The 22302-nt window shown below is 46.9% G+C and overlaps 1 protein-coding gene and 1 long non-coding RNA gene across 4 annotated transcripts in view; one reads left to right on the plus strand and one right to left on the minus strand.

The window, feature by feature from the left end:
• LOC122918728 lies at positions 1 to 9855 on the minus strand. 2 transcript variants are annotated; one of them, XR_006386672.1, is made up of 4 exons: positions 9707 to 9855; positions 4793 to 4889; positions 2223 to 2473; positions 1 to 341 (listed from the first exon to the last, which is right to left on the minus strand). It is a non-coding gene; the product is annotated as an uncharacterized LOC122918728 (long non-coding RNA). The 2 variants fall into 2 exon arrangements; XR_006386671.1 differs by lacking the exon at positions 9707 to 9855 and adding an exon at positions 6409 to 6916.
• The window catches only part of CD34 (CD34 molecule), a 23967-nt gene continuing 10383 nt past the window's right edge, over positions 8719 to 22302 (plus strand). For both annotated transcript variants that reach the window (XM_044267495.1, XM_044267496.1), the window contains exons 1-4: positions 8719 to 8800; positions 19311 to 19493; positions 20136 to 20389; positions 21635 to 21715. In XM_044267495.1, the coding sequence (XP_044123430.1) occupies positions 8719 to 8800; positions 19311 to 19493; positions 20136 to 20389; positions 21635 to 21715 (600 nt within the window). The remainder of the gene's footprint in view (positions 8801 to 19310; positions 19494 to 20135; positions 20390 to 21634; positions 21716 to 22302) is intronic.

Below are 22302 nucleotides of genomic sequence, written 5' to 3' on the forward strand. Positions count from 1 at the left end.
ACTAAGGGAAAACATGAAGCCCGTCCAAGATGGGATCTGGGTAGAGTGTCAGGGGCACCACCCCAACTTTGGAGACATGCCTCTAGGGTAGCCCTTGGGATTTCAACTGGCCTTTGTGCCTTCCTCTGATCCCTGCAAAACCAGATGTGTCCCACAGCTGTGTACCATCTGCTACCCTCCATCCCAGAGGAAGCTAGAGTTTGGGGGTTAAGGAAGTGAGGCAAAGACAGTGACTCTTCTTTGGCTCTGGAGGGTGGATTAGAGGATTGAGTCTAGACTTCCCACGAAGTAGGCAAATGGGCTGGAATCCATCTGCACAGTGGCTCCCCCAAAATTCTCCCCTGGCATGGAAAAAAATGTTAAAGGAAACTCAATGTCCTGGGGCTTCCAAACTCCTTTCCTACTGAATGGTTCATAGACTCTGGCTTAGAGATTTCATCTTTCCCATTCACTCTACTTCCTGCCCCTCTTCCTTCCTCCACACCCCAAGCACTTGCACCCCGAGTTTCCAAACCTGGATCATTACAAGTCTAGCAGCATCTAGTTGGGTTGACGTGCAATCTTCCCCAAAGGAAGAGAACTGAACTCCCATCCAGTAGATGATGTTATCAACCCCTTCCCTGATCTCAGAAGTTTGGTGCAACCCAGACATATGGATCTTTTTAGAGACTCATGCAATTTGGCAGCCCTGTTTCACACCCTCCAAGCCCTGCTGCTCTGACAGTGCTCTGCTGGGAATGCACCAGGAGAGGGAATGAGCAGATCTGTGCAGATCTATTATTCTTGTTCTTCCCAGTCATTTCTCCTGCCAACTCTCCACTCAATCTGGAAAACAAAAATTGTTTCTTTCCTGGTTCAATCTTTGGTTGAAAACAGAGAGAGAGAGAGTGAGAGAGACAGAGAGAGAGAGAGACAGACAGACAGACAGACATATGAGAGAAAGAACACAGAACTACACTGGTCAATTTTCCAAGACAAAGGCTCAGAGCTCCCCACTAGCTGTATTCTCTGCCTTGCTCCTCTTCCTCTTCTCTATCTCTAGTCACTCCAGGGAGAGCTATTCACATGCCACACGTGTGTGTGATTGGTGCTGCTCAATTGTGCAGTGCACAGCCTGAGTACTGTCTACTTCATCCCTGCCTCCTCCATCAGGTAATCCATCCTGAGCCTCTGGTGAGTAAATTCAGCCTCACTTTATATGTTCTAAAATGATGAAAAATGTTTCTATGGAGACAAAAAGAGGTCTCTGAACCTTTGCAGATCCACATTTGCCCCCTTCCCCCAGCCAGACACATAGAAGACTGGCCTGTCTTGGAGGAAAGAGAATTATCTTGCTGCCCCTAGAAGAAAGAACAACTCCTCTGCTTGGAAAGCAGCAGCCAGAACTGCCAAGGGAAGTATTCTGACACTCAGAGGTCTTCTCCCAGCATGAGACCTCTGGTGACCTCCCCCACCCCCAACTGGGGAATCTGTAAATTTTGAACCCTAAAGGGTGAGGCCATCTTGGATGAAGGCATTCACAGGAATCACAAATTCACAGGAATCAGGCCGTTCTTGGGCCATTTTCCCCACCCTCTGCCTCTAAGGTGGTCTCTTCTGGGCCCACAGAACCAACGCAGATGATAAGCAGGAGAAATGAGAATTGAGGAAAGCTTTGCCTTTTTCTTCCAGAACCAGGCCTGGACCAACCACCTTATTTTATTTTTGATGGTTTCAAGACAGAAAAGACCTCTACACAAAGCATACGAATCAATAGCTTGGGACAGATGTTTCCTTTCCAGCCACATTTTCCTGCCCCGAGTTAAAAATAGCCACCCTCTTTGCTTTGGCTTCCATAAGATGTATGTTATTAACACTCTCCAGTTGGGTTTGCAGAGACGAAGACTGATGGGTCCCCGAATTTTAAAGCCTATTGGCCTATGAACTAGATGCAATATTGAGTGCAAGAAGATCCAGCTCCTTGAAGGGGGTTCTAGGACCCCTTCATGAGGGAAATCCTTTCCCTACACCAACCTTCAGGTAGTACCAGACAGAATTTCCAAGTGAGGAAGGCAGTTTGCTAAATGGCGCCTCTTGTTTATCCATAAATCCTTCATCTTGGAATTTTCTTGAATCAATTACATGCTGACCCCCCAGGGCAGCCTGGACCCGCTTTGATACCCTGGCTTTAATGGAAACATACACGCTATCCACTAGCATTCATGAGCAATGACAAGATACACCTGCACAACCGGGAAGATTTACTGAAGGCCTAGAACAGACACAAGGGAAAGCAGCAGAGACAACACCAGAAGTACAGCCGCATTCCCAGTCACAAACGGTGGAGGTCTGACCCATTCTCGGAGCGCTGCTTCTCGGGACTTAAAAGATGTTTATCCAAGTTGGTTTCATCACAGACATATTCACCCTTTAGCCAAGCTGTGTTCAGAATCTCGAGGCCGCTCCCAGAGGGACTGCCCAGGTCCTGACAAAGCTAAAGAAAAGAACTATAATCATGAATAATCGCCACACTTCTCACCTTCTCAGAATGAAAATAGCTTTGCTTATTATTTTTGTTTGAAAATTAATGCACAGCTCTTGCAAATACCAAATGCACCGGCTGCCTACAGGAGTGGAGAAGAAAGTGAAATTTACCCATAACTTCACCATCACACACAACCCTTGTGTATGTATGTACTGGATACATGTTATCACTTCACACAACAAAACAGCATCACACTGTGACATGCTTTCTTCTCATATACATATTGCCAGCTCTTACCAGGTGCAGCAATGTCCAGAGAAGCTGTGGGTTGTGAGAAAGTCTAGCCAGAATGCCACAGCCTTTCTCTTGGACTCAGAAACTTGTCCCTTAGCAGCCAAACTGAAATGGTGGCCTGAGGCCAGTGCTTGGAGGGGAGGGGGAAATGAGACATTACATTTTATGCCTCTTTTCTAATCATCATTACATTTTTGCCTTTAATGATATCCCAAGGGGTCTGTGAAAGATGCCAACAGATTTTCTTGGGCGCCTACATTGGGTGGTCAATCCAAGCTCACTCCCTTCTAAGGAACAGCCTCACCCACTCAAATGCAATGAGGGGTGTGATCCCAACATGTAATTCCTGCATACATACATAAACAACCACGAGTCATTTAAAAACTCGTATAACTTAAAAATTTGTAACAAGTTAAGACACAAATTACTCACGAACAAGTAATGATCTGGATTAAAAAGGAAACATACTCCAGATAAAGAACAGATTAATGAGACAGAAGGAATTTTATCAATAACAATTTGAAAAGTTTGATAAATACATAATTGCCTAGGAAAATAATAACATTTGCTCAAGAAAATTTTTTTTAAACTGAGAACTCATAACAATGAATGGAATCAGTGTTTTAAAATGGTCTCACACTAAATACTGGGCCCAAATGGTTTCATAGGCAAGTTCTAACAGATCTTTAAGGAAGTAATCATCCCAATCTTATAAAAACTCTTCCTGAGGATAGAAAAAGAAAAAGAAAAGAAATACTCTCCAACTCAGTTTATAAGAATTTTATAACCCAATACCAATATCAAACAATGACATAGTGATGGAGGAAAAAATACAGGCTCATTTCATTTATGAACACAGAAGCAAAAATCATAAGTAGAACATTGGACTTGCAAATTAAATTCTACAGTTTATAAAAATGATAATAAACCATGACAAAGTTGGGCTTAATGCAAAGTTGGTTTAATGTTAGAAAAATCTATAAATGTAATTTACTGTACTACCATATTAAAGAAGAAAATGTGTATCATTCTGATAGATCTAGGTAAGACATTTTTAAAAATCATAGTAAGTTCATTATTAAAGAAAGAAATCTTTCAGCAAATGAGGAATAGAAGGGAACGTGTTTAGCATGATACAAAGCACATATAAAAAATTAAGCAAATGTTGGGGAAACACTAGAATATTAGCCTTTAAAATTGAGAATGAGGCAGAGATGTTTGGGATCACCACATCTTTAATTCTCGCAGCGGACATTCTTGCCAGGACATTACCTTAAAAAAATAATAATGATCATTCAGAGGGAGAAGGACTAGAAATAAGAAATAAAATTGTCACTATATGCAGCTGATATGGTCATTTACATAGAAAATCCAAGGAATCTACAAACACTTAGGAATAATAGGAGAATTTCACAAGGGAGCTCAATAGAAGATTACTATAAAACAATGTATTGTTGTTTCATACCCCAGCAACAAAAATAATTAAAAAGAAGATATGATTTACAATAGCATTAGAGGACATCCATCATCTAGAAATAAATCTAACAGAAGATGAATTACAACCACTGCAGGGAAAATCAGAAACTTTCAGGAAGACCCAAACAACGGAGGGCTATGCCAAGTTCACCGAAGGAAAGATTTGGTTCTCTCCAAATTAATTTACAGAGAAGTTCTGATCGAAATCCAAAAGGCTGTTTTGGGGGAAGAACCTGATAAGCAGATTCTAATACATATAAAAGAGTAAAGAGCAGAGAAAAGCAGGCTACTTTTCTGAAGAAAATTAGGGTCTTCCCTTGCCCTACCCATATCGGGACTTAGAAGGTGCAGTAGATGAGACAGCAGCAAAGGCCCTGGGGTACACAGGGTGACCAGCAGACAGAGTCCAGGAACAGGCCCACATTTATACAAAATGCTGGCATATGACAGGATGGCATTTCAGATCAGAGGGAAAGGGGAAGCTACACAGTAAACAGAATGGGAAAGTGGTTATCTGTGTGAAAAATATATGACATTGGATCAGTGCCAGTTACTCACCCTGGTCTCTAAGTTCCAACCCCACACTTCCAGACTCTTCTCTATAATGCTGGGGAGAGAGTGTGTTTGCTCCGTTATGGGAAAATATTCAATTCTTCTACAGAGGCCAAGAAAAGCAAACAGAATGGGCAAAATTCATCAGCTGTGTTCACTATAGATAATACATAAACAAGTCTTGCGAGACATTGGCAGAATCCAGATAAGCTAAAAGTAGGTAGCCAGTTTTTAATCTGCAAAGACATGTAAAAATAAAATAAATGGAATATATTGTAAAAACAATGGAATGAGCAAGAGTATTACTTACGGGTGGAAAGGGATAGAAAGATTAAGTCGCCATAGGGTAGAGAGCATGTCACCTCAGGGCTGACAACCAGGTCATTATCTCCCTAAATTGCCTGCCTGTTGGTGACACCATTCTGGTCCCTGTATGCTCTGCCCCTGAAATGCTAACAAAGGGGACAGCTGCACAGAACACTGACGAACTCTGTGAGGAGTAGGCCTGGGACCAGGCCTACTGCCCTTGCATCACCCAACAGAGCAAGTGGTGATGGCCACGTTGGCGCCAACCATGTTCTGTCTATTGCTCGCGTACCTAACTTCAGTTCTGGTCCTCACAACCATAGCATCGGAGCAGAACGGAAGACTGGGGTTCTTTCACCTGGCTTGCTCCCTATCCCACGCAGACTAACCTACCCCAACTCTTTCCTCTTCTTTCTGGCTGTATGTTTTCAACGGATTCAATAACCTTTGTGACCTGATCATCATAATTCGGCCTGAGACTTCTGGCTCTGTGGTCCCTAGAGCTGGTCTATGGCATAGCCAGAGGCTCCCGCTTCATGGAACTAATGTTCCACTAGACACTGGGGCCCAGAATTCACACGCCATATTTCCCAGACCCCCTTTCCTGTGGGTTTCCAGTTAGGTTCTGCCAAGAGGAGGCACTGGAGAGAGACTGGCAGGCGGGAAGAGGAAGGAACGGGCTCGCTTACGACTTTAAGTCCTCGGGGTCTCCCTGTGGCATCTGAACACCTCTGCCACCAAGGCTGCCTTCCTTGCTCACCTGGCATCTAAACCCTGAGAGTTTTTAAAGAGCCCAAACAAGTTTGCCACACGGGAAAAGGTGTTAATTCTATAATATGAAATCGGAAAATCAAAATGATTTTGTATTTATTATCCATAAAAGGTAAACTTAGCCAACTTATAAGCCACAATTCAACTCTAACAGTTTTATGTAAATGTACTAAAGTTTGAATCCTAAGAACCAAATGAAGTATACACTTTAAAACTCAAAAAAAATTTTAAATCATTTCCTTTTTTTTTTTACATCAGAGAAGTTATATTTAACATGGAGTGCAAGTCTATTTTAAATGGCTTGATACGATGTGTGCGTGTTGAGGCTGAGATGGAGCAATGCGCCACAGTAAGAATGGTCATGACCTAGAGGTCTGTACAGGGCCTGACAGAGCCTGTCACTCTGGATCTTTCTGTGGCACCCTCCACTATGAGCAGTGAAGTCACCATCCTCTTCTAGCACCAGATTAAGTGGTGAAGTAGGGGCAGAGACACCAACGGGCAGCCAAGAAAGTCTAGAGCTTTGAGGAGACTTGAGAACTTACCTCTCTCTGACCGTGAGGAAACAGGGGAAAACAGGAAACCGGAAACAGACTGTGAGGCAGGGGCCCCAGGATGGACTCCTCTCCAGTGGTCTAAACGAACCAGAGTGTGTGAGTGGTGGGGCCAAGCTTGTGTGTGCTTGAAGTGGTGTGTCTCAGTGACTCCGGAAAATAGGAAGGCTAACCACTAGTGGTTACCCCAGTGGCACAGGTGTGGTGCAGACCAGAGAAGAACAGCTCTGGTTTCTCAGAGGCAGGGATATGCTGGTTTCCCATCCCTTTACTCCTATTTTTCCTCCCGGAAGTCTGCCCTCCACTTTGCACCCAACGTGTCTTCTTTCTAAACTAGGGCTTCTTGAACTTAGTGTGCATAAGAATCCCGGGTACTGCCTATGAAATTGCACATTCCGGACCCTAACCTTGATTCTGTGTAGACCACGCTTTGAGAAGGTCTGCACCAAAGCTAGTTGAGAAATTCAGGTGCTAGAAGTAAGTTCTTTTCTGTCTCCTGTGGGCCAGCTAGGGCAGACAAACGACATTTGAAATAACCAGAAGAAAAGGCAAAGAGTAAGAAGAGCCATCTAAGCCAAATTGGTTTTCCTATCTAACAAGGATTAGAACCCACATTTTGTTCAGGACCTCTCATTGGGTGTGAAGCAGCCCCAGCCCCTGGAGCTGAAAAGTTGTGGGGGGAGGCGGCTAAGAAGGGGAGTGGGAGAGGAGCTCTCCTCTTTTCTTTATGATGGGGAGTCCCAAGGACAAATGCCTGATTTTAAAATGTATTTTTTAGCCTTTTCTGTCTCTAGCTGCAGGCCTTTGAGATCACAACGGTGATCAGATCTGAATCACCATTTACACTTTGAAACAGATTCATTCCATACCATTGTGTTCTATCAAATTTGCATCTTAAGCCTTTGGTTTTACTGCATGATGAAAGGCATTGTTTCCTACTTAAAGGAAAATTAGCCAACAGGATCAGAATAGAGAGCTTTGGATTTTGTTTTTAGGCCTGGACTGACTTCTGTACAAACCAAATAATAGTAGATCAGAGAAGGACTGTAAAGATTAGTCTACTTTCATGATGCTAGGGAGTCTGCGGGCCAGTAAATCAAGAGAAATCAGAGGGAGCTGGTCTGACCTTCCTTCCCCCCTGCTCTGGCTGTGTGGCGCCCACATCATGGAAGACGGTGGACTGGGTATTCCTAACCCTGTGATTCCATTCGGGACCTCAGAGCACATTCCGAGACTGTGGTTTATCTTATCCCCTCCCTGGTGCCATCATCTGTTCCTGCCTCGCCCTCTGTCCTCCAGCCTCTACCTCCCCCATCCAAACCAATCTGCGACTAGGCTGACTGCCCAGCTCAGTTTACCAACCTCTAGAACAACTAGTGAGGAATAAGGAGCTCCAGAATCAGTCAGGTAGTAGAGGGTGGGGTCAGGGAAGTCCTTTTCCTGAAGAAAGAGCAAGATAAAGCCTGCAGAGCCACAGACCCAGAGCTGGAGAGGGGGTACCCAACAAAGAGCCTCCTAGGGGTGGGGAGAGTCCTTCGTCTTTATGATGATGGTGACCGGCTCAAACTATGTGGGAAATTAGGGACGGTCACAGGAAAAGCCCTCCAAATTAACACAAATAGACAAATCCTGCAGGGGGAAAAGAAAGTGAGAAGAAAATCGACAAGGATGCTTTGGGCGGGTGAAACGAATGACTGCTACATTTATGTGTCCTGCTCTGTCTTTATGCTTCCTTACCATGCGGCACAGTCTCTGGTGTGACAGTCACGAAATGCAGCAGGCATGTGCCGAACTTTACCTAATATTCAGTATACTCACACTTGTAAACTCAGCTCCTCACAGCCAAGTCCTTCAGCGACACTGTTCTCGGCTTAAAGTTGAATATAAAGGAAAACAAAAAGGAAAGAACACACACGGAACTCCGAGGAAACCTGCCCCAGGCACCGGCCAGGCTGACACAAAGGGGTTAAAAGTTAAGTGGAAGTCGAGCTTGAAGGAGTAAGACAGGCCTCTATATAAAGTTGAACGAGTCGTCTGGGGCCCACACAAACCTCCACCTTTTTTGGCCTCCACGGCGGCAACCCCGGCCCCTGCTAACGTCCTCCGCCTGTGGGACTGAGCGGGGAAGCTCAAGATAGTGGCGGCCAAGGAGAGGGGCCGGCCTTGCCAGGAATAAAGAGGGAGGGGAGGGGAAAAAGCCAGCTCGCCCACCCCGCTCCCGGGCGGAGGGCGGGGGCAGCGCGTCCCGCGGGCCGAGCGCGTCTCGGGCTGAGCGCATCTCTCCGGAGCGGCGCGGGAAGGATGCTGGCTGGCAGGGGCGCGCGCGCGGGGCGCGGGATGCCGCGGGGCTGGACCGCGCTCTGCCTGCTCAGTCTGCTGCTGCGTGAGTACCGGCTGCGCGCCCGGGCGGCCGGGTGGGTCCTCCCTCTCCCGTGGCCTAGCGCGCAGAGCCCCCGGGGCGCGGGGGGAAAGGGACCCCGACCCCCACCCACGCCCCACGCCCACGGCGGCTCCAGGCTCCGGCTCAACCGGGGCCCTTTGAACCGCGCCCCGCTGGGAGCGGCGCGTCACCTGGGAAGCGGCGGGGTGGACGGGCAGGGCGGGGGACCCCCGCCGCCAGGGTCAGCTCCCCAAGGTGCGCGCCCTAGGCTTCCCGGAGTCGGAGCCCTGAGACTCCTTGGAGTTGTTTCTAAAGTAAAGCGCTTCGAAGATTGCCAGAGTCTGTTCGCGTGGCTAGAGGTGCAGAGCGCAAAGTTGGAGCCAGAGCCAGGAGAGGGGAGGAGAGAAGAGGGAAAGTTTTGCGTCTGGGAGTTGATTCCGAAAGCCCAGGCCTGAGCGGCTGCTGGGAAAAAAGCGCAGGCGCCCGCTAGACCACCGGGATAGGGATAGGGCAAGTCTGAATTGGACCTTTAAGGAACGGGATCGAGGCCAGCCTGGGAAGAGGCCCGGGCTCCGAAGCCCTGGAGGCCCAGGAGTCCCGCTGAGTTAGATGACCAGGGGAGTATGGAATGAAGAACAGACCTTGAAACGATCCTTGCCTTTAAGATGGGAAAGCTGAATTACAACTGCCTCTTCCCACACCCACTTCCACTCCCAATACGCTGGAGAGAAGCTGACGGCAGATGGAGTCTGTTCTGAGCACTGCCTCCGTCTCCCCGGGCACCCCCAACCCTGGAACCAACTGAAACTTGTTACATTTGGGGGCTTTTTTCCCCCTCCCTCAACACCCCCCCCCAAGTTCTAAAACTAGTGAAGAGGTTAGCATCCTAGTGGATGTCCTTCCACTCACCCACACTTGCCGCTACTCCTTAAGCTCTTGCTCTCACTTTGGTGAAGAGGTAATAGACGCTCAATAAATATTTATTCTTAATTGCTTTCATTTGGGGATAACGTTCTCTATCTCATCTCCTTGTGTTTAGAAGCTTTTCAACTTGGTTGGTTGTTCTCCCTTTTGTTCAAGATTCTGCTTCCAGCCCACTAGGGCTCCTAACTCCCTACTCTTCCTCCGAAAGACCACCCACCAGGGCCCCACAGAGTGACCTGGGCCTGCCAGCTAGGCCCCTTTGCTCTCATTGTCCTCTGCTGTCCCCCTCTGCGCCCACGCAGTTGGAGAGAGACTCTGGGCTTGAGAAAGCTCTAAGTTAGGCTCTGGGTTGACCAGTTGGCAGCTGTGGACCTGTTGGGCAGGCAGAAAAGCTGTCACGGAGCTGATGAAGTCCTAGACCGGGGAACTCCCCTGGGTGCTAGAAGGTGCCCTCCCAGCAGGGGGGAGTTGATGAACAGCTGATCAAATGTTCTTCTCTCCTTTGGCTACACAGCTTGTGATGACCTGGTCCCGGGCCGAGTGAGGCCCACCCTTTTTTTATTTCCTCAGCTGGCCAATTTCAGTCTTGCCTTGGCCTGTAGCAGGAGGTGGGGAGAGAGACTGAACTCTGGCAAAATCTGGGCCAGATATGTTGAGAATTCCCCTGTCTCAGCTTTGGGGGTGACAGCTGGGGCATAGATCCCTATTTGCGATCTTGCCAGATGTCTTGGGTCAGTCTGGAGCTTTACGTCTTCCCTGAGAACTTTCTAGGGTTTGTTTATTTATTTATTTTTTTTAATGCCAGGAGTCATTTTCTGTCCTGGTATACATTGTGGGACAAATGAGTGAGTGACCATTTGCTAACAGAGGAATATTGCAGGAATTTCGTGTTGTTACTGCAAATTTTCGGGCACTGAGGGGTTGATGGGTTTTGTGTCATGTACACTGACAGAGAGCTTTGTTCCTGGAGGTCTTTCTGTCCCCATGAGAAGTTGGCATAAGGATGGGCACAACAGCCAACCAAAAGTAGACTCCTCGTGCTGAGGATGGGCTGCCTGGGCGGTGACCAGAGTCAGAGTGGGAGCTCAGAGGCCACCAGGTAGCACTGCCATGCCACCAGCTGGGAGGAGAAGCTTTTCAGGGGATTAGGAAACCCTGCTTGTCAGGCTCAGAGTATCTGTTTCCTCCAAGACCTCCAGGGCCTATCTTTCCTCTGCCATAAGGACACCCCCCCCTCACTGTCCCGCCCCTTCACATTCCTCTTCTTCCTTTGGGTCCTTCGTGCGTGCTGACCCCACACCCATATCCTGTCTGGGGCTACATGTAAGAGGGGAAAAAAGAAAAGGGAAAAGAATTTTATCAGATATTTTCCAGAAGAGAGAGGACTCCACCCTTTGAATCTCTGCCACATGGCGACTGAGGAGGAGCAGCCTTGGGGACCTCTGACTAATTCAGTGGCCCCCAGTGGTCCCCCTTGGAGGGTCGGTCCAGCTGGCAGCACCTTTGCCAATGCGAGTCTCCAGCAGCATTCCTGTCTGACTGAGAAAACACGCCCGGGCATCTTTGTTCTGATCCCTTTGGCTCCACCTCCTGGGCCTCCTTGCTCCGTGTCCTCACCTCTTTGCTTCTCTGAGTCTTTTGTCTCCAAGAGCTCAGGGCAAGGAGTGCCAAACTGCAGCAGATAAACCCGGGCGCAGAGTCTTACAAAAACAAATTTTAAAAAGAGGAACAAATTCCACTTCGCAGGGCCTCGTTGCCTGATTTCCTTTAGAGCCCAGGCAGGAGGGCCTGGGCTCACTTTCAGGGCTGGATGGTTACCCACTCAGCTCCGCTGAGGGCGCCTGGCTTCCCTCTCTAGTTGACTTTGCCTGATCTCACGAAATGGTCCCGAGTGTGGGGAAGTGAGGACGTGAAGGTGTGGAAAAAGAACAAAGCACCACCCTCCAAAAGAAAACGCTCGGAGTTGCCAGGGCAGAATTTCCTATTTTTCTGGATTTTGACTTCTCTAATGAGAACATTCTCTTCCCTTCTCAGCTAAAAAATAAAAACACATTATCTATAATTTTTCATCCCGAAGGCTCCTGACTTTGCTGAGGAGAAAGGGGCATGCATCCTGGGGGAGTAAGCTGCACACAAATAGGGAGGGACCAAGGTGTCCTTCGTCATAGCACCTGTACTCTGGGGCCTCCTAAGTCTGCTTCCCTTTGGCTGTGAAGGAAAAGGCCTTTTGGCTTAATTGGGAAGCCTGCTTCTTCTTGATCTGTGGGGGAAAGACACTAAGAACCCACAACTGATACCTTATAGCAGAGCAGCATCTCTAGATGGCCAGTTTTGTTGTTAAAGAAAATGTCTTGGGACTCCTTGGTGGCTCAGTGAGTTAAGCCTCCATCTTTGGCTCAGGTCATGGTCTCAGGGTCCTGGGATCGAGCCCCATATCAGGCTCTCTGCTCCACAGGGACCCTGCTTCCCCCTCTCTCTCTGTCTGCCTTTCTGCCTGCTTGTGATCTCTGTCTGTCAAATAAATAAATAAAATCTTTAAAAAATAAAAAAAAAAGAAAGAAAAGAAAATGCCTTAATGAATCCCTGGGTGGGGAAAAAAAAAAAAAAACAAACAAACCAGGCCCTGTATATGCAGGGACAGACAGGAGACTGAGATGCTGAGCAGGATAAAAATTAAGTGGAACTTTGTGTTTAACGGGCCCAAGAGACGCAGGCTGCCGGGATCCAGAGGCCAGAAGGAAGAGAGTGAGAGGAGGGGAGGTCCCTGAACCACCAAAGAAACAGTGGTGCCCAAGGGTGGAAAAGTCGCTTCAAGAAGAAACTCTCGGTTGCGACAGGGGTGCTTAACACAGTGATGTCTAAGGAGTTCAAGCTTATGCCGTTGTCTCTTCTGGGTTGGGCTGTGAGCTGGAACCAGGCTCTCAAACCTCTGATAGACACACATTTGCCTGGTATTAGTGTGCTCTGGAAGAAAGGACTGGGTGCTTGGTTGGCACCAAGGAGAACGGCAGCAGCCTGAGGACAGGGAGACACAGAGCTGCAGAAAAGGAGTCAGTGGAGAATGAAGGAAGAGGGGGCTGGGGGAAACGGAGGGCCCCCAGGGAAAGCTCGGAGCCTGGAGTTCCAGGGTGAGTAGGTGGGGGCCAAGACCAGCTATTTTCCTGTTAAAGGGGAGTCCCAGTCCGCTGGTAGCCCCAGGCCACAGACACTTGGTTTATGCTCAACTTCTCAACTTCGATTCAGAGGAACCGTAGGAAGGTGACAGGCGGGTTCTTTGTGCCAGTCCAAGATGCCCAATCTCGATGAAACACCTAACAAGCACACTTCCTCATTGCTCCCGGAAAAGGAGGGTGGCACTTCCCCAGTTCATTCCATTTAAAAACAAAACAAAACAAAACAAACAACAATAATAAGACGTTGTTTTCAGCTTTCCTTTGTAGGACAATGAAGTTAGCTTTCTTGTATCTTCTAATCATTAACTTTCAATTCTGTTCTTAATTAGAATCAGTTAATCTTCAGGAACTTTTTTTTTTTTAAAGATTTTATTTATTTGAGAGAGAGAGAGAAAGAGCACAAGCAGGGGGAGCAGCAGAGGGAGAGGGAGAAGCAGACTCCCCCTGAGCAGGGAGTCCTATGTGGGGCTGATCCTGGGACTCCAGGATCCTGACCTGACCTGAAGGCAAAAGCCTAACCCACTGAGCCACCTGGGCGCTCCAATCTTCAGTAACCTCTAATCTAATTCTATTCTTGGAACGAGCACAGAACGAATGTGATCTTTCTTCCTGACAATCCTTACGGATCTGTCTGGCCCCACTAGATGATAAACTCCCTGAGGACAGGGATTATTTAATTTGGCATGACACCCACCCCACAAGGCAGGAAGGAATCTTCTCTTGTTCTGTGCTCCCCACAGCACTCAGCATGGTCCTTTAGACATCACTGGTGCTTAGGACAAAAAATAAGTGTGACTAAGTAAGTGAAATGAGTCTTGAATAAAGTCTTAAATAAATTAAGTTATTTATTCTCCCTTCCCAGATTCTTCTTTTCTGGATCAGAGGTTGGCAAACTTTTTCTGTCAAGAGCCGCGTAGTAAATATTGTGGACTCTGGAAGCCATATGTTGTCTCTGATGCATATTCCACCCTGTTTTATGTTACAACACTTGAAACATGTAAAAGCCCTTCTTAGCTCACTGGCCACACAACACACGGCCTGTGGGCAGTTTGGGTCCAGCAGCTGTTCGCCAACCCCCGATCTAGATGAAATAACTCCAGGCCCTCAACCATATGAGACTTGGTTTCTAGAGCTCTCCTAAGTCTGCTTATCCATCCAGGGTCGCTCCCAAACTTAATAAATTCCCTCTTCAACTGAATGAGACGGCTCTCCATAGAGGAGGTGGGTGTGAATATGCCTTCCACGGGCACGGTGCCATCTGAGGGCTTCTCCTGAGCTCAGACGGTCGTGCTTCACGCCCTGAGTAAAACTGATAAGTCCAAGAGACGCTTCCGACACTAAAGAAATTAATAATGTAACTGAGGCGACAAGACCTATACTCAGGAAGCAGCGTATATGATTTTGTGCCAGATAAGTGGCAGAGAGACGTGTCTGAAGGCCTCTGAGAAGCAGAAGGAAGGGGCCCCCGACTAAAGATAACCGCTATTTCTTGAGCGTTTACCAGCTGGGCTAACTGCTTTATGCCCCTTCTCTCCTCTGCTGCTCCAAACAACTAGGAGGTAGGGGAGGTTTTTATTCCCATTTCACAGGTAAAGTCTAGAGTGTGGAGGAACCCTCGTCCCAAGCCCTGACAGCAAGCACGGGGAAAAGAAACCTCGGTACAAGGTCTGAGGGCAAAGCCTACCCTTTACACGGAGGCTTCACTGACTTTTCAGAAACAGAGGCTGGGGGGCACTGGGTGGCTCAGTTGATTAAGCCTCTGCCTTCGGCTCAGGTCATGATACCAGGGTCGTGGGATGGAGCCTCACATTGGGCTCTCTGCTCCACAGAGAGTCTGCTCCCCGCCCCCACTCTGCCTGCAGCTCCCTCTGCTTGTGTGTGCTCTCTCTCTCTGACAAATAAATAAATAAAACCTTAAAAAAAAAAAAAAGTAAAGAAAAGAAAAAAGAAAAACAGGCTGGGGCTTCCCAGCAGAGGCAGCAGGCTGCTGCTTCCCAGTATACTCTCCCGGTGGGCTGAGATACCCAAGAATTCCTCCCAGAGACCCCTCTGGGGCCGGCTGCTCCCAGGATTGGAACAGAAGGGTCGGATGCAGCCTGCTGACCAGGAGATCAGGAAACACTTGCAACAACCCCCACTAAACCTAAGAGGGTCTTTGGAAAGCAAGACCAAGAGGCACCTCAGTGTCTCAGTCAGTTAAGTGTCTGCCTTGGGCTTGGGTTATGATTTTGGGGTCCTGGGATCAAGCCCCACAGTGGTCATAGAATCCTTGCTCAGCACAGAGTCTGCTTCTCCCTCTCTCTCTCTGCCCTTCCCTCACTTGTGCTCTCTCTTTCTCTCTTTCCCTCTCAGATAAGTAAATAAATAAAATCTTAAAAAACAAAACAGAACAAGTCCAAGTATAGTCTCCAAGACATGGGAATTTAGCTGGTTAGGGAGCTGAGTTTTCTGGATCAGAGATGCTGTACACCCTCTTTCAAGATGAAAAGATTCTCCATTTTACTTATAGGTAGAAATCTCTTAAAAATATAGTATCTTGGGCCCCTGCTTCCTTAGGGTGTCCCTCAAAAACAGGACTTTAACTTTTATGACTCAGTTTGATGAGGAAAATAATTTGGTTATGGTGCAACTCAGTGACTTTGTTCATGCTTATTAAGGTGTATGTATTTATTGACTCCTACCCTAAATGATTCCAGACTGGTGTGGGTTTTAATACTCACATCTGTTTTTTACTTATCTGTTTCTTCTTTTATAAGCTGTTGTTTCTCTTTATTGATAGCTTCTAAGAGTCTCTAAGTTTTAGCTTTAGCTAGGATATCTGATAACAAAGCTTGTTAGAACCACGTGGAAAGCAAGAATAATTGCCTCGGAATAAGTACTTATAAGTTAAAAGCATTACTTTTACTACATGACTTTCATGACCTCTATTTGGCCATTTTGGCTTCTTACCCTCATTTTGCTAACTACCTGATACCTTGTTTGCTCCCTTTGCCCCAAGATCAAACAGGTTACCCACAGTCAAATCAGGTGCTTAGGGAGACACAGCTAATAAAGGTAGAATCAGAAGTAAACAGCAGAAGATAGCCTTTTGTTTGATTTTAAATTGTACTTTTGTTTGATTTTAATCTGTTTGTAAATTTTAAAATGCTCTGTTGGGTTGGGGCTAAGGGTTATGTTTCTGGAAGGCTCCGGTCAAGAATGCAATGGGGTGGTGCTTTCACCATTGTCTCCTAGAATCTGTCTGGTAAGCTGCTGTAACTCCCTTACGGAGTTGGGGGAACGGAAGCTCAGATAAAGAAGGCTCAGCATTTGATGGTTTAATGCCATGGGGACGTGTGTGGGAAGATGGGATATAAAGAGACCTGGGGCCAGTCTTGCTTCATGTAAATTTTATTCCTGTGAGATGCAGTCTTCTCATGGGAGCCTTAGAAGCTGGGGAACCACGAGGTTCCCTCCTGGCCAGTCCCTCTGCTGCAGCCCCTTGGTTGGACTGGCTTCCAGGGCCCGACCACTGTGATCCCTCGCTCTACACCAACTCACAACATACCCTGTCACTGAGCCTTGCCTTTCTGGTCTCCATCTTTGATCTGTTTCTCCAGGTTCTCAGCAGGCATCCCTGCCCACTCCAGGCTCAGGGACGTGATTCTGAGGTTGAGCTTTCATTCTCTTTGCTGATGGATTCTGCTACCTGTTGCTCAGAATTTGGCCAGCTTGGGGGGCAAGAGGAGGCTGCGGCCACCGGGAGCCAGACCCTAGTGGGTCAGTAGCTGGCCCGGGTCCCGGGTTGCTTCACTCATCTGGCACAGACACCTCCGTCCTCAGAATGAGCAGCAGGTCTCTGCTCACATCTGGAAAAGTTCAAAACTGTTTGTCTGGGTGAAGGAGGCCCTGGGGGAGGGGATTCAAAAGCATGACATCACCTCAGTCAGACCCAGCTTTCTTTGGAAAGAGAAAAGGGCTGGGCCAGGCTGGGCTGGCCTAAGCCAGATAGGATTCCCAGGAATTGATGTGTTGGAAGGAAGAAGAGGAAAGGGTGGGAAGGAAGCATGATGTCAAGGGGGAGTTCCAGCGGTGCCTTGGAGTGGTACCCAGGGAGGATGATCCTTCGATTCAGTGACCATGTGTCCCCACCCTGTGCCCCCTTCAGTGAGTTTATACCTTAGGGGCAGATTGCTAAACAGGTCCTATCTAAGGGCAGTGGAAGACTGGATCTGCTTCCCATGTATTTTATCTTGATAAGCCCACTTTCCACCTGACCCAGATAGGAGCCCATTCTTTTCTGTCTGGAAGGGAGGGGGGAGGATGTATCCTGATTCTTAGCAGTTTAGACTCCCTGACCCTCTTGCTCCTTCCATTCAAGTGTCTGAGGCTCCATTGCTCTCTGCCCCACGTAAACTATGGCTTCCCCTCTTGGCCAAAACCTTGGCCAAGATCCTTATCTCTAAAATGAAGATGGTAATATCACTTCTTCTTCCTGCTTACCTGCACATAATATTAAGATATGATTACTGTCCTCACCATTCATATCAACCTACTTGTAGCAGGTGGGGAGGGAGGCAGATGTGGGAGCGTGAGACCGCTCACCGATTTTTAGGGCAGCATTCTTGGTCCCACGTGAATTACAATGAAACAAAACCCCAATTTCCCTCTGGATGCTGAGGGAAAGGAGAGGTGTCATTCTACATTGCTATTTACCTAGAAACCCCCCAAAATACAGACCTAGATCTTAATCAGGAAAATTTAAAAATAAGCTTTGTGTGGCCTGGGATCCTCAGGCATCTTTCCTTATAAGGCTGGTGCTGCTGGACGCTGACCTCTGGGTACCAAGTCTGTCCCCAACGTTCCTAAAGCCCAAACCAAGAGTAGAATAGAGGCCCTCAGTCTTATCTAAGTACTCCCAAGTTATCAGTTAGCTTATAAATGAAATATTCTCTAGCCCCTTACCTCAAAATACCTTCATGGCCTTCTGGAAGGCCAAGTTTGAATTTGGGACCCTGTCGGTCTCTGAATTCAAGGCCACAGTGTGGCTGAGCAGGAAGAGATGGCCTTTGGCCCCAGCGTGTCCTTCTGGCCTTTTCCCCCACAAATCTGGCACACATTGTGGGGGATCTTGCATACAAGTGATGCACACATCACCCACATGCTTCACGTGTCCCCCTTCTTCCTGAAACAGCCACCTCTTGGCCACCCTCACGCCTGGGAGGTGCATTCACCCTCCGCAGGATGGACGACTGGGAGAAAGGGTCCCATGAAGATCCTCAAGTGGGCAAAGAGCCATTTGGGCAAGAAGTTCTAGGAGTTCTGGTCCCCACCGTATGACCTAGAAGAGAGGGTACATCTCTGTTGGGTCCCTGGACTCCTCACGGTTTGGGGCAGGGCAGTAGGAGGAGGAACAAAATACAGACTTTAAAGCTCAGGGTCCAGTCAGGAGGCTTCTCCTCTCTGGGTGTAAGGATGGCACTGGGAGGTGCCCCAGGAAACACGGAAGGGCAAGGACCCTCAGGAAGATCTTCAGAGAATAATTAAATCCAGGAACAGTATGCTATACCAACTCAACATTTGTTGTTCATTTTCCCAACAATCCATGGAGGGAAAGACACTTACTCTTGAGATGGGTAAACTGAGACACACACAGAGACACACAGGCACACGCATTAAACTATGTGGTTATTGGCAGAGCCAGAACTAGGCTTTCTTCCCACCCCATTTGATGGGCAACCAGGCCTTATATTCTCTAATCCATCCACTGGATTCCTAGGTCAGAGCTTCTTGAAAGAAATCTTGGGGCCGGGGGGTGGCCTTCTGAGTTCCTCAACAAAAGACAAGGAGAGGAAGGGTTTGCAAACCATAATGGAAAGAATGGAGGGAGTTTGGGAGTGGGAAAGCCTTAGACTGAGAGAAGCTTTTCTTAAGGGGGTTGCCTAGAGATGGCATGACTCTAGTGATGATTCCAAGACTGTATTACTCTAGGGGATAGAGAGCGACAGAAGAGAGGAAGACCCATTAAAAAGGAAGTAAAGGTACTTCCTCTCCTATAGTTTAGATCTCTGTGATATTTATTCAGATAGAATTTGATATTTTAATATTTTATTTAGCATGTTACAAACATTGCCTTATATTCTCGTAGCTTTAGTTTTTTTTTTTCCCACAATTGTTTATCTGTGATGATTATGGTATGTGAAATGCATCTAGCATTTATCCTGTTGTAATTCATTTAGTTGCTTTCCACTTTCCCCTCCTGTAAATAGTACCATATTAGACTCTTGGTGCATGCAAGCTTTTCCTTCCTTATTTTCCTAGGGAAAATCTAGTAGTGAGAAATTAGTCACCTGTCCAGAAGGATATTCTTGATGTCATGATGTCATGAGACTCCAGGATGATTTTAATTCTGACTTGTCCTCCTTGTTTCTTTATAGCCTCTGGGTTCACAACTATGGAAAACATAACTTCTATTACCACACATTCAACCCCCCAAGAATTAACTTCAGCTGTTTCTACAAATGTATCCAACCAGGAAACCACCACACAAAGTCCTCTTGGAGACACTACCCTGCTCTCTGTCTCTCGGGACACCAGTGGGACCACAACCGCCATCTCAGGTAAAGTCCTTGTCTCAGGCCCCAGAGGGCTGCTGCTGGTGCCTGGGTAAAGCATTAGGATATTGCCACCACCAGGCCTGCTTTCCCCCACAGATGGAAACACGCAAGCCCCGTGAAATATGATTTGTGCGTCATGCTTAGGGGACCCTGAAGTAAGTTCCTGATGATTCTCCTATAGTGACAGCTTGCTCTTGGGCAGCTTTGGCAGCTAATCCTGATCAGCCATTCTCCTTGTACTCTGCTCTTGTGCTGAGTTCACGTTAGTGATGAAATAAGGATCAGATGAGGACTCCCTAGAAATCTCTAATCTCTTCAGGTTCAAAGTGCTTTTTGACTTCTTTAGGGTAGATCAGAATCCAGTTCAATGTTAGAATCCCAAAAGAACCTCTAGTAATATTCTCAGTTATAGCTGCGGTTCCAACAGCTGGCTTCAAATCAGTTTGGTAAGGGTTAGGACATGAAGTAGCTCTTAACTTCCCAAATTCCCTTTTCTGGGAAGTCCATGCCAATATCATTCTCTATAAGATTTTAATTCAAGATGGTGAACTGAGATGTGTGTAGGGGTGTGTGTGTGTGTGTGTGTGTGTGTGTGTGTGTATGCACACATGTGCACATGTACACTTGTGTTTTTGTCTATTTCAGAGACTACAGTCAACATCACATCTACCTCTGAGATCATCCCAGTGTCTGGGACCATGAACTCTACCGTCCAGTCACAGACCTCTTTAGCTACCACAGTAACTTCTATCCCCACCAACTTTTCAACTTCAGCTATGAGCTTGCAATCCAGCCTCCCACCTGGAAATGTTTCGGATCCTCCATACAATAGCACCAGCCTTGTGACATCCCCCACTGAATACTATACCTCCTTTTCTCTTATCCCAAGTATTATCAAGGTATGTGAATTGAGCCCAAAGTGGCAGATTGCCCCCTCACTTCATATTTATGCAGACCCTCTCTTCCTGTCAACCTCTTTTCATCCCAACCAGTGAGATTTGGTTCATGTACCAATTAATAAGGAAAATATGCAGCTTAGGAGTGCCTGGGTGGCTCTGTGAGTTAAGCGTCCAACTCTTGATTTCGGGTCAGGTCATGACGTTGGGACTGTGGGATCGACCCCCATGTTGGGCTCTGTGTTCAGCAAGGAGTTGACTGGAGATTTTCTCTCTTCCTCTCCATCTGCCCCTCTCCCTCCTCAATGCTCTCTTTCTGTCTCTCTAAATAAATAATTATTTTTAAAGAAAATAGGCAGCTTAAATATTGCTGGAAAGGATAGACAGGGAAGAGAGGAGTAGAGACAGGTAGCTGATCTATATTGTGGGTGTTGCATCTCTAGGGAATAAAAAGTCGGGGGTGGTTCTTGGAGGTCTGCTGTGGTTCTTGCTCGTACCCTTGGTCTGGGCTTTGACCAGGGCACCATCTTCCTTTGGGCATATTTGGAGACCATATTCCATTTAATGGGGTGACTTTTCCAAAAATGTTTAGGACAACTACCATTTCCTGCATGTGAGAGGGTTTGACAGTATGCCAGGAATAGAGAAGCCGTGAAGAACTGGGCAGACCAGGGATGATGAGCTCAGTGTTGGGGTCCGTGGTTGTCAACAGTTTTCAGCAGGAAGGGGAGAAAACATGGGGGCGTGGAGCCTGAAGTCAGGCATGAGGAACCTGTCTGGGTTTCTGTTTTTAAAGGAACCAGACAAGGAATCTGGAGAGTCCTAGGGGCCAAGAGGAAAAAGAATGTCACCAGGTTCTGCCTGGCCACCCCATTATCTGTTTGCTTGCATGGCCTTACTTGCAAGTATATAATCCATTGCAGGGAAAACAGCCCCAGTGAGAAAAGTTTTTCCCCTCTTCCTTTTCTGTACCATCTAAGCTAATGTTTACCAAGACTGCAAATAGCTACTTGCTGGCAAGCCTGGGCTCCTAACACAGGTTTTGACTATCTGATGGGGATGGGGGTGAGACGGAGGAAGGGAGGAACACCATTATATAGCTCTAGTCCCCTAACATCTTTAAATTTCCTTTTTCCTAAAACCCCTTCAGAGAGTACCTCACAGAAATTAAACTGGAAAAGCGGTAGGGGGAGGGAGAGTGGGGAGCAAAGATACTGGCTTATTTACTTGGTTTGTGTTTTAATACAGGGAGAAATCAAATGTTCCCAAGTCAAGGAAGTGAAATTGACCCAGGGTATCTGCCTAGAGCTAAATGAGGACTCCAGCTGTGTAAGTCAAACTCCCCTCCGTCTCACCTCTGTCCTTTCCTCCTCCCTCTTCTTCCACAATCCTTTCTGAACATCCTTAAGCCATCTTGGACTGGATGAGACTTTGGTGGGATGGGGAGAATTTAGCTTGGTCAGGCACTTTTCAACGCTGAGCTTTTGGGTTTAGGGAGGAAGAGGCCCCCTCTGGTGGGCAAAGAAGGCAAAAACAATTTTATTTAAATTGAGTTAACTTTTTCCCTCCTCTTGAGTACATTGAATACGTACATTGTCAGATTTAAGTTTACTTTTGTGTTAAGAAAGTCTTTAGTGAAACATAAACCGGTAACTTAAAATACCAATTTATTATTATAATTGACAAATAATGTTTTAATCTATATAGAGTATCTTTTTGCTGTAATGCTGTATTTTCCATGTAACAGATTTTCCTAACATTTATTGAATGATCCCCTCCATTGTTGATTGGAATGCTGGTTTGTTTTCTCTCTTTTTTTTTTTAAGCTTCTATTAAGTTTTTATATGTACCAGGGCATATTCTTCAGAGATATTTTATTTGTTTGATTTGTCTTTTTTGCCTATTTAAATTTTTAA

This window comes from Neovison vison, chromosome 10, assembly GCF_020171115.1.
Source record: "Neovison vison isolate M4711 chromosome 10, ASM_NN_V1, whole genome shotgun sequence".
Lineage (NCBI taxonomy): Eukaryota > Metazoa > Chordata > Mammalia > Carnivora > Mustelidae > Neogale > Neogale vison.